The 13,158-nt window shown below is 31.7% G+C and overlaps 2 protein-coding genes across 2 annotated transcripts; both read right to left on the bottom strand.

Moving 5' to 3' along the window:
- Nucleotides 1-2,917: 2,917 nt before the first annotated feature.
- Nucleotides 2,918-4,270, bottom strand: LOC108815897 (probable carboxylesterase 17). Its single transcript, XM_018588427.2, has one exon. It carries the CDS (start codon nt 4,192-4,194, stop codon nt 3,178-3,180), a length of 1,017 nt encoding a protein of 338 aa, XP_018443929.2. The 5' UTR covers nt 4,195-4,270; the 3' UTR covers nt 2,918-3,177.
- A 3,883-nt stretch (nt 4,271-8,153) lies between these two features.
- Nucleotides 8,154-12,863, bottom strand: LOC130497692 (ubiquitin receptor RAD23c-like). The gene is made up of 11 exons (XM_056990706.1): nt 12,678-12,863; nt 12,267-12,413; nt 12,120-12,164; nt 11,786-11,965; nt 11,657-11,695; nt 11,488-11,577; nt 11,345-11,392; nt 11,083-11,246; nt 10,678-10,773; nt 10,449-10,524; nt 8,154-8,293 (listed from the first exon to the last, which is right to left on the bottom strand). The coding sequence occupies exons 1-11, from the start codon at nt 12,741-12,743 to the stop codon at nt 8,174-8,176; spliced, it is 1,071 nt and encodes a 356-aa protein (XP_056846686.1). The 5' UTR covers nt 12,744-12,863; the 3' UTR covers nt 8,154-8,173.
- Nucleotides 12,864-13,158: the final 295 nt, after the last annotated feature.

The raw sequence follows: 13,158 nt of genomic DNA, 5'->3' as shown, positions 1-13,158 counted from the left end.
TGGCTGAGTGATTGGTGGAAATAACATGAGCTTTTGTATTTGGGCTATTGTCCTGGCGTCTAATTTATATGATTGGATTTGTATCGGTTAACGTAGTAAACCTAGTCATGACAACAATTTGCATTTCATGGGGATTTTTTATTATATCTACGAGTGTTAGGATTTTAATCCTACACTAGATTTTGACCCGCTCCACCGAACGGGTATCAATTTCATATTTTTGGTTTATATTAAATATTATACATGGTTTGTAATGTGTGTACGAATATAATATATTTAAAAATAACAATGTGTTTAATTACATCGAATAATTTTTTTACGTTCTACAGTAAATTATATGACCAATTTTTATTGGACATTATATAAACAAATCAGACATTTATATAATTAGATTTATGTACAAAATATCTAGAAAATAAATTTCTGAATTAAAAGTAAAAAACATATACAAATATGAGTGAGTATGGTATTAAAAATTGATACATTAGTTATAACATTTGTAAGAAAATAAAATTATTATAGACAATTTATTCCATAGAATATTCAGTTTGTATAGTTGTATCAATAGTTTTCAAAATAGAGAAGGTGTATGCACTGTAAAAATATTTTAAATAATGTTAGCAAAATTTCCAAAAAGTATAGATTTTTTTGAAAATTTTAATTAGTTTTTTTTTTTTTTGTCGGCTCCCAACTTCTTAGATCAAGTGGTAGTCGGTCTTGAGGCGTTCCTAAGAGACGCTCTGTCCGGCTGGGTCTGATCTATATGGGAAAAAAGAACACCGCTGTTTCTCGCCTCCTTGGCGAGAGAGTCTGCACGCACATTCCTAGTCCTGGGTATATGGGCGATGCTGAAATCCTGGAAGCCGGCGCGTAGAAGACGGAAGGAGGCTAACTCGGAGGCAAAGGCCGGCCAATCAGTCGGGTTGGCAATCATATCCACCAGGTCGGAGCAGTCCGTCTCCATATGGATCACAGTACATTGTACTTCTCGTAGACAAAATAAGGCCCATATGAGTCCTTCCATCTCTGCATGGAGAGCTGATAAGCTCTTCCGGCATCCTTGTATAATTAGTTAAAAAAGCTAGAAATATGATCTAAATTTGTAATAAGTATTTATCTGTATAAGTGATAATATATATTTTATAATTTACCCGGTTAAATAATTGTTTATATGAAATTTTTAAACATAATAATTTATAATTTATTGAGTAATTGTTTTTATAACCCGTCAATTGTATAATCCATACTTTTCGAATATGACCTAATATATCCGTACAAATATATTTTTTATGGATCAAAATTTATGATAATGTATAAAAAATTGTTGTATATATTATTTAAAATATATGGTGTTATATATTTTATATCTTCAACATTTATCATACTGAACTTACATTGTGGTATTATTTATATGAAAAATATATGTGACATAATATATTTATATATTATATAAATGATTATTTTAATGTGACTTTTATTTTTAGTTATTACTAATAAATAGTAAAATATAATTACATATTTAAAATAATATTGTTCATTAAATATTTAAAGCTATGTTTATTAATTATTTCTAAACACACACACATATATAAGAAAATACGAAAAAAACAATGAATAATATAAGTTAGGTTTATTAATTATTGTTGCCAAAGTTTTTTTTTATTTCGAATTCGATTTTAGAAATGTATTAATTAAACAGAAAAAGACAAAAAATCGTAAAAGGTAACACACATTAAATAAAATTTGATTTTGGAAATACATTAATTAAACAAAAAAAAAGACAGAATTTTTAGGAAACACATATTAAATAACTGAAAAAGACAAGCATTAATATAGGAAAATTAATTAAATGTTCAGTGGCATATCATTGTAAATAATAATAAAAACTAAGAGGTATTTTTAAAGTGTACTTCTGTTTTAATAGAATAGATGTACTATAAAATTTAGAAAGACTTGTAATTCATCACTTGAGACTTGTAATTCATCCACTTTAAAAATAATTAAACTAAGAACATACAATTATTGACAAAAAAAAAAGAACATACAACCAATCTCTCTAGATAAGTTAAAGGCCCTTAGTATTATGGCAATAAGTAATTAATCATTTCAAGGATGCAGCAGCAACCTCCAATTTCAAAACATATCAACAGAACTCTATATTGTAACACTTTTCACCTTGAATTATTGTGGTGTTAGCATATGTTGGACTCGCTCCTCAATGCAAAATATGTATAATATGACCGATCGAATAGAGACAAAATAAAAGACGGGTTGGGGATAGACGTCACGAAATAAACTTACTGATATGGATACCAACTTGTTTGTTCTTTTTGACATTCCATATACAACAAGCCCCGTTAAAAATGTGAGAAAAGAAGAAAAAGACAAGAATAAAAATCATCTTCTCTAGTGCATTTGGAAGTCCAGGACCATACATTAACTAAGTCAACTCCTCATCCTCGTTTTGAGTTGATCTAAATGTTTTCGTGTGAAATAGCTTTATGGAAGAGATACTTCCCATCTTAATAACCTATCTTCAATTTACAAATTAACCAAAAAAAAAAAAATTATACAATACTACATATCTGTAGGTATTAGAAGAGAGCTTTTTATTCTTCTTTTTTTGTAGCAAGAATCTAGTTAGAATATTAATCTCTTCGCATAAGTATACAACTGACACGTTAAGTACAATATTTCACAAGTTAAATGGATCCATTAATATGTTAACTTTATACCTAAAAGTTTAGATAACCAAAACTGGTTCGGTTTGACCTAAGATTTAATCCTTGTTTGTTTTATCCAATAAAGAGTTTTTAGTTGTATGGGTCTCTATCATGGAGACAAATTTACCAAAGTCAACCATAAGAAAATTATTGAAATGCAAGAAAACAAAAGGTAGATACTAGACGACAAAATATATCTTAAGTTCTCGATATCATTAACAGCAAAGAAGAAGCATTAGATACATGATAGTAACATACATACAAGCTGTTACAGCATAAACCAAAAGGTTATATAACTATATATCAAAACAACATACCACACGACAGGAGGAATCAGACTAGTTTATAATTTATACTAATCACATCCATTGAAGACACTATAAAAGCAACTCTTAATCACTTTAATGTCTTAATTGATTTACTTAAAAGGTGTCCTAAATGCTTTAGCGAATTATTATGGATGAATGAAGTTGCGAAGACGACACATCATGTCGTGGATTCGATCACGTGACACCGAAGATTTGTCGAGGACATGAAAAGCGTGACCAACTCCTCCATGAATGATACCTTCAACTCTCTTTCCATGGCTTCTCATCACTTTACACATCTCCATGTTCCTATCTTTCAGTATATCAAACTCCGCCATAAACACCATCGACGTCGGCAACCTAGCTTCCCGGAGAAACCCCGCTGATGAGCTTATCAGAGGGTTGCACCAAGGATGGTCTCTACTGACGCCTCGCGGCAGAGCCAGACGCCAGTACGTGTCCGAAGCCGAGAGAGTCAACGCCGATGACTTGGAGTTTTGTTGTTTCTCCGAGAACGTTCTCGCTTCGCCGCCGAAGAAAGGGTGGATTAGAATAACGCCCTTGAGGTTCGAAGTGTTTGTCATTTTGAGAGCGACTTGATAAGCTATGTTGGCTCCGGCGCTATCTCCGGCCAAGAAAACGTTCGAGAGATCACACTTACTCACCCAAGAGTATCCCCCGTTAGATCCTTGCTTCATCAACCACGAGACAACGTTAACTCCGTCGTCGTACGCCGCCGGGAGACGGTGCTCAGGGGCCAGACGGTAGTTTACCGAGACGACTACGCAACGGGCTTTAACGGCGAGGTCGGTCAAGAAGTCGTGGTAACAACTCCAAGCGGCGGAGCCAACGCAGAAGCCACCACCGTGGAAGTAAACGAGGAGAGGGAGAGTAACGGACGGGGAGAAGGCTGCGGCGCCGGGGATGTAGACGCGTGCCCACGTGTCGTTGGATAGTTTGATGTCAAAGGCCGTGACCTTGGCGGATGGATGAACGGTGGCTGAGACGGCGGGGACTATGGGAGGTCTCTCGACGCAACCGTCGTTGAAAACTTTGATGAGTCCTTCGATTTCTTCCACGACGGGGCCGTGACGGTGGTGGTGAGATCCACCACGGCGGTTGTCGGATGGTTGGTGGTTGTGAGTGAAGGAGAGAGCTGCCATTTAGTTTTTTTTTTGGGAAAGTGTAGTATTGTTGGTAGGGTTTTAGTTGCGTGAGATGCAATGAGATGAGATTCATTCATGCTCTTTATATAGAGGATAGTTTATATAAATGCCGTAATTTTGTTAAATAATGGATTTTTGTAAGTATTGCATCTATATAGTAAATTATGGAGACGAGAATAATAGATCCTTGATGTAGTTCACGTGGGTGAATCTTCACCGGCCACTCCAAAGCCGTCCAATTATATTATAGGTCTTCCTTCTTCTACTTCTTTTTTTTTGTCAACGACGAATCATAGTTAGAAGTGTTTTTCGGAATATAGTTATACTGTATTATAATATGAATATAGTCGGGAGAGTATATGACAAAAAAAAAAGAATTCGGGAGATAAAAAGAAACACAATTTATTTACGTCCATATATTTTATATCTGCTGAATTGATATAAAACCAAGTGATCCAATCTATATCATAAACTCGTTAGTTTAGGTAGGTAAAACAAACCTTTTTATTATAAGAAGCGAATGAAATGTAAAATAACCTAATTTTATGGTAGCGAAACAATATACATAAATATTAAAATATATGATGAGTTATTAATCTAAAGCCAGATATTATAGACCAGGACTTGAAAAATCTGATACAAAATCACGATTGAATACATTGTGTGTGTGGAAAGAATAACATTATACAAAGAAACTATACAAAATTCACGTGGAAGTTTTTCATATCAAAAGGAATATTACGCTAAAAAAAATAACAAATTATGCTTACATGAAAACATTGAAGAGCTATATCCTAAAAGAATAATCAACATTATTGCCAGTCGTGGTATTATGAATAGTCGAATGACGGTAAGTTGAGTTTCAGTTGATTTGATCCCAAACAATTCGTGTTGTTCCATCACTCTTATTTGTATCATTACAAAGTGGAACTTAGACTATTGTTGTCCTTTTCGAAAATGCTAACATTTTATGGGTTTATCTACTTAATTATCCAATAACAAAGACAAGTGGTTTAAAACAGAAAATATAATCATTCTCAAAAATGTAATCTTCGTTTCTTTTGTGAAAATAGGCTTTCTTATAAGAATCTCCATTTTAAGTGTCCAGGCAAATAACTTCTTTTTTTTTTTGGAAAATCAGGCAAATAACTATTTTGGAGATGGATAGTTCGTTATTCCGGCTCATCTATCGTGTATTAACTAGAAAATGAAACAGATTAAAAAAACTAGAAAATGATACATATGCTAGATACTTATATTGTTATATCATACTTATATGCATGCATAATAATTAATAACAGTATTAAAGTATTTTTTCTTTATTTTTTAAAGAGGAGTAATCCGAAGTAGAGAAGTCAAAACAACATCAATTCCATGGGCAAGTACAATTCACAAATCTTCTAAAATTCTTATGATATATTCCTCCCCCTCGAATATTCTATCACATATATTTGTAATTGTTTTTTTTTCCATTAGTAAACTGTCGTTGTAACAAAATCAATACAATTAAAACAGCAGCTCTTTTTTTGAGATACCCATGATCTTTCAAAATATTTACAGGACTGCTACTACTTATTAATTTAAAATTATATTTATTTAAACAAAACAAAAAAATTCCTAGAACTACTCTGCATGAAAACAATATAATTAAAAGAGAAGATTTTTTTTTTGTTTTGAAAAACATATCCTTGATTTGTTTTCTTTAAATAACTAATATCAATATATCATAAATTTTAAATTCCTTAACTAACTAGATGTCATGTGTATATGACTTTATTCATATATATTCTATGTATGAGTAATAAAAATTTTCTTTTTGGAAATAAGTAACAATATTTTTTTAATTTGGACGTAAATTTTTCAATTTACTTATATGATTTTTAGTTACTGTTTGTTCTTAAAATAAGGACAAACGTATTTCCTATGATTAATTTATACATCAAACAAAATAGTTATGTTAGGAAAAGGAATACAATAATTGAGTAGTACAATAAGAAATAAAGTATCTAATAGTATTTTCACTTTATATTATAATCTTTGCTATAAGATAAAAACATTTGAATGAATAAATATTAATCAAATTTTAGATACGATTATAAAATATGAAATAAAACAAACTATAGTATAATAAGTTTTTTTGTTTGATATATTCTTAAATTATAGAACTCATGTCTAAAGTGTATTGTATTAAATATATAATATAAGTATTGTTTTTAAAAGTAAATCCATAACTTATACTAAGATATTTTTTTAAAAAATCTTGTGCAATATATCTTTTCCAAAAATACTTGAATGTTATAGATAAAATAGTTATATATTTATGATTTAAACCAATCATTTTATTTTAAAATTTCACAATATATATATACATATATATTATTTTACGCATCATTTCTATTACAGTCTTTAGAGCTTGGCAAAAAAACAAAAAAAAAACAAATCCAATCTGGAAAAGTAGTATAGAACCCGAACAAAAACTGGTTAAATATCTGAATGAGTTCAAAAGGTTATATTTAGACAACTAGAACTAAAACCGACCCATACTGAAATATTTCAGGTATCCGAATATATATATATATATATATATATATATGAATTCTATTTATATTCTTAAATATATTAGTTACTTTAAGAATTAATATCCAAAAAAAATTCAAAATAGAAGATATTTTGAAATTGTCCAAAATATTTGAAAATATATAATAATAGTTAAAAGTGAATATCTAAAATTGTTATACAATACTCAAAACATCAAAAATACTTAAAATATCTAATGATTCTCTATACAAATTTCAAGCCATACCAATTTTTATGTAAAGTTTATGTATTTAATATTTTTACTTTTAGAATTAAAAAAATTTACAATCTATATGAATTTCAAAATTTTAAAATAGTTTAAACGGGTTATCTGAAATCGAACTAATCCCACAAAAAATCTGAACCGAACATGAACCAGAATTATAAATACTGAATAGGGCTAAAATTTTAAATCTCGAAAACCAAACCGAATTCGAATAATCAAATAGCCATTCTCCATATCATTCATTCATGTATATACATCTTTTAAAAAACATCATTTACATATTCATCTCAAATCTCTTTTAGTTTAATGATAAATTTTTTTTTTCAGATGTCACTATAGTTTTCATAAAATAAAAATCAAAATTATATTTTCGAAAAATTAAATTCCGCGCTTTCAAAGCGCGGATCAGAATCTAGTTCAACATTAAACTTGCAAGTTATAATTTAAGACGTATATATGTATTAAAGTATTAAGATACACGTACATAACTCGACTGTAATTTTGAGTGTTGGTTTAAGCTTTGATCATGCTAGCTTTCCCTGAGTAGCTAGAAGCATCATTACAAACCGTGTGAGAAATCTGCCGGAGAAAGTTACTTTTGTCTTAATTTTATCTTCGTAATATTCTTAGCTTTTCTTATATTCTCTTTGAAGGAACCAAATGGATTTTTTCGATATCAAAGAATATTTACTTCTCGTATTCTTTCTCCCATCGTAAGCTTCGTAGAAAGAGCTTTCCCCAAAATATGGTCTCACTGGAAAATTATAAATTCAGAAAGTGCTTTGTTTCAGAGCCAAAAGGTAGACTAACTACAGCCCCCCCACCCGAAAAGAAAAAAGATAATTATTCAATGATACTGTTTTATAGATCGAGATAATAAATATCTAAACAAATGTTTATTTGTTTCCTTAGTCAGTACAAGGTCATATGAAAGCTGCAAAGAATCAGACTAAAATGTAGTGTTTTTGGAAAAGAGTTATTTTTTTATTTTATTTTGGTAAGGAAAGGTAGAATACACATCAATCAATCACCCCAGCTGTGTGTAACCAGAGCAAAAGAAACTAGGTTATAAAACAAGATATTTGGTTCACGATAGAAAAATAGATGTAACCACTACAAGCCAAGAAAGAGACTCAATCATCATAGCGAGAGATAGTTTGGTATAGTGTGGTCTTATTGTCGTCTAGACTCGTGCTTGTAACCGAGAAGATGGTTTGCAGCCACTTGGACGTTCCTGTTGCAAGCGAAGTACGCCACCGCCGCATCACCTCTCTCAAATCCCAATGCTTCCAGCTGTTTTTAAACCAGACACACAAAATAACAATGAAAACTTCATGTACGTATATTATGAACTATTGATATTCCGGCGCTACGCGCCAGATTTGTATGTTTTTTTCTTATTTAAATTTATAATTTATTATATGGTCTTAGTAAAGAAAATATGTAAAATGAAAATATGTAAAAAAATAATATTTTCCGATCTTTTTAAAATGATTAGCGACCATAATATATTATTTTGTTTGAAGTTATTTAGTTCAAAGTAAAATAGCATAAGTAGTTGTTAATAATCGATTTAATAAAAATAGAATAAAAATTAATAGTCGTAAAAAAGTTTTTAGTTGTAACTTTAAATACTCGTGTCATAGACTGAGCTTTCTTTCAATAAATGTTTAAAAGTGTTAAACCTGAGAAAGTTGATTAACGCATGTAGAAGGACCACCTGAGAAAAGAGATAATGCATAAGAAAACTGCTACTTTAAAAGTAAGCAATCATTAACTGGTAAACTGAAATAAGAAATCGGTGTACCTTTCCATTAATCAACAACATATCAACCCCAATATCTTTCTCCTTTCTTAACATTTCAAGCTTGCCAAAATTGTTGTAGCCTAGTTTGAACATCTTTATACTGATTTGTCTTTAACTCCGAGCAATGAAACTGGAAATTCGACAATGATTGAATTGAAAAAGTAAAGGGAGTATCGTCCGAACTCTCACACCATCTATACATATACAATGAAACTGAGAAAGCAGGAACTAAAAAAGCATTCAATAGGAGATGGTGGGATGAATGTGATTTCTGGATTGATTATATGAATGATTACGTCGATTGCGTTGAAGAAGGAGAATTGCAGAGGCTTTATTATCTATCGTCAACATCAAATACAAAAAAATCCTATAAACCAATGTTTTGAAACTCGACCCGGATACTGAATCAAATGATTTACCTAATCACTGGATCAGTGGATTAACCACAGATGAATTGCGGGTTAATAAATAAATTAGTTTTATTATATAATAATATATCAGCTATGAAAACAAATATATATAAAAACTAAAGTTAAGAATTTTAAGTGTACATACAAAATATTAAGAAATAGTTTAGACTATTTAAAAAAGTTGTAACATAAGAATTATGACATCTAAAAAAATCAAGACATTTTCCAATCCAAAATAAAACAGAATTAAAACATTATTGTAATAAATTTTCAATAACAAAAATAAACTAACACCAGATCACATCCACTAATTTTGGTTTTCTCTAAATTTTAAAACTTACCAACAATTTTTTTCTAAATTTGTCACTTCATCATTTTGGGATATTTTTTAGTAAGAGCATTCTCTAATTTATTATAATCAATCTCGCCATGTTTTTCTTCTTCAACAATCCAAACTTTGTTTTGTAATTCATATGATCATATGATTTTTTTTTATCTGTAAATTAAAAATGTAATGATTTGTATTAAATTAGTTAAAAAAATTATTTACTCACCTTTCTTGCCAAAGTAAATTGTAGTATAGGAGAATAATAAGTCTCATCGTGCTTCAGTCTGTTTTACGGACGTACAACTCAAGCACAATCATGACTCACTTTTTTTTGCAAACGTAAATTGTAATGTAGAAGAAGAGGAAGACGATATTTAAATTGAAATTTCAAAATTTTAATTAGAAATTTAGAATATAAAAATAATTTCAAAATGTAAATTAAACTAAAAATAGTAAAAATAAAAATTATCTATTAGTTCAACCAGTGCTGCAATAAAACCCAAACTCGATCTCTATTGGATCACAAATTTATCAGTTCAATTACGGATCTAAGTCAGATTCAAAACAATCTTATAAATGCTTGGACATGTATCAAGAAAAGTTTAACCTCCACTCTCCCCATTTATTTCACAATTAATACCAAAATTCATTAAATTTAAGTTGAGAAAATATTTTAATTATTAAAAAGAAAAATTTAACCTCCCCTCACCCCATTTATTTTACAATTAATACCAAAATTCATTAAATTTAAGTTGAGAAAATATTTTAATTACTAAAAAGAAAATGCCACATGGCATTTTTTCCCCCAAGGAGATAAAAAAGCCTACTTTATTAGTATAGATAACGAATCCATTGAAGTTGAAGTTTCTAAGAAACCAAGAGAAATAGAACACATAGACAGACCCGTTCGATCAATTCATAATCCTCAGGGGTGGCGACTTCAACTTCCGTTTCTTTAGACTCTCCCACCAGGTTGCCACTGAATCACACAAACAATCCACAAGAACTTATAAACCACAACAGTTACAACTAAAACTACAAGAAAGCTCTGTTAGTTTATGTATCGTTTTAACTATCAACATTAGTTATGGTAAATTATTATGGGAAAAAAAAATTATGGTAAATTATGTACCCATCTCCTCCTTTGTTTGGTTCGTTGGTTTGGTCTGCTTGGAGTTCCCGAGGCTCATCAACTTCGGTTTCTTCAGACTCTCCCACTTGGTTGCCACTGAATCACACAACAACAAAGAATCCACAAACACTTTAAACCAAAAGAAAGCTCTGCTAATCTCTGTATAGTATTAACTACCGATCCAACTTTAATTATGGTAAATTTTGTACCCATCTCCTCCTCCGTTGTTTGGTTCGTTGGTTTGTTCTGCTTGAGGCTGCTCAACTTCGGTATCTCCAGACTCTCCCACTTGGTTGCCACTGAATCACACAAGAGCAACAACAAAGAATCCACAAGAAAGCTCAGTTAATCTCTACATAATTTTACTACTAAACATTATGGTAAATTGGTAACTAAGTTTTGTACCTATCTCCTCCGTTGTTTGGTTCGTTGCTTTGAAAGTGTAAGACGTCGTCGTCCTGGAGTTCCCGAGGCTTCTCCAGTAATAAGCGTATGAAGAAGTCTGCTCTGTGGTCTTGAATCAACTGAAACAGTGATGGGTTTTCTTTCTCTATATTCTCCAAAACATCCTGCAGCAAGATTCAACAAAACCAAATAAAAAACTTGAGCATAATAATCATTTTCATTATTCCATTTTTCTTTAGTTGCATTTTTTTTTGGATTTTACCTTTAGGAGACTAGGGTCTGACTGCACCATAGCTCGTAGATACTCGTACTAGTTGTCACACCGTACAGAAAAAAAAACTAGTTAGATCTCCATCAATTTCTTTTGATCTTTCAAGCAAGACGAACAAGAAAACAGGTGAATACCTCTGGGCTGTTGCGCAAGGAATCAAGTGACCGATCTAGGTCTGCTACTTCAGGAGCTACAGAGTCTTGACTATCATCTTCCTGTGTGCTCTTTTCATTACATTTTATTTTCTCAGTCTTCAGATTTACACATATACCCTCTTGCTTCAACAAAATTTAGTTTATTTACCTCCGTTATGTAAGGATCTTCACTCTGCACCGGGATCCCCTTTTTTCAAGAAAAAAAAACTTATCAATCGTCAAACTCCACATTACCTTACTATATATGGGCAGCACATGGTTCTGGAGAAGAACTCACAAAGTAAAGATATTCCAAAGCTTTATTAAGGTCATTATATGCCAAACAGAGTGCATAGGCAACCACTTCACGGCTCCAGAATCCACGGACCATCTCAAGAATCTGCCGAATGTTACTCTCTGAGACACTTTCATAGCTCCCATTTGATGCAGCATCCCAGGCAGGTTCAGTAGGAGTAACCTTAATCAATAATTTCAAGTTATATTATAACTCAGTAAACACAAGATAAAACATAGTTGACAAACATAACAGTCTGCATGCTCTTCAGAATCATTAGATGCAAAAAGGTACAAGAATCTTAGTTTTGAATGATAACAATATGATACTAACTCACCTGAGCTGTAAGGTTATCAGACGTTCCGGTAGATGCAGGTTTTCTCTACATTATAAGCGGGACCATGCCCAAGAATCCAAGATCAACAAGCTAAACTCTAGAAACATAAACTTTGATTAACATTTTACCTAAACCCTAAGCACACACCTTCATAACGCCAATAACGCTTTTCTCGGAAACGTTGTTTGCCTCTACTGTTGTCACATCTTTAAGCACTTTCCCTTTGTGAATAAGCACTTGTTCTGCAGCAGTAACTCCCAGTACGGTTTCTATGTCCTTCTTCACATCAGCGACCTGATCACACACGCATATATATTTTGTACAGCTACTCAACGAAAACAGAACAATATCAAATACAGAGGAGACTCATGGATCTAAGAAACGAAACATAACATGATTTAAGACTCTACAGTATTACATCTTTAACTATAAACCACCGAAGTTACTAACTTGCTGATCAAGAATCCGTGATCAATCTTCTACCGTAGTGAACAAGAAATCGAACAAACTACATACCCTAAATAGAGTCTGAGCAAAGTTTCTTGAGATTTTACGTACCGAATCCTCTGGATTGACTTGGATCTCGAAGCGATCCCCCTTCAGTGTTTTGACAAATATCTTCATCTTCTCTTTCACCGGCGAGGCTCTGTTTTGATGATACGCCGTCGGTAACAACTTCCGGGCTGGGAAGAAGTGGGTAAGAAGGAGAGTGACGAGACGAGAAAGGAGAAGAAAACGACTCAACTTATATGCTCGCCTTCACTACGTTTCCTCCTTCACTATGGTTTATATATAGTCGTCCTCTGATAATTATTTCTCTAATCATCCAATACAAGCTTGACACGTGTTAATCTGGTGATTTATGAATCAGTCAATAATTTCTTTTCCCGCTTCCCTTTCAGTTTTAGGTTTAAAATGTAGTTATTTGGCTTATCATGCAATTCTAACTCGTTCTCTCTTTTGAAGGTTGTTTATCATTATTAGAAGCACAGTACATAACCATCTGAAAGTATTAGTTTTTTTGCTGCCAAAAAAAAAT

Source organism: Raphanus sativus, chromosome 7 (genome assembly GCF_000801105.2).
Source record: "Raphanus sativus cultivar WK10039 chromosome 7, ASM80110v3, whole genome shotgun sequence".
NCBI lineage: Eukaryota > Viridiplantae > Streptophyta > Magnoliopsida > Brassicales > Brassicaceae > Raphanus > Raphanus sativus.
This window is presented reverse-complemented; position numbering and strand designations above follow the sequence as displayed.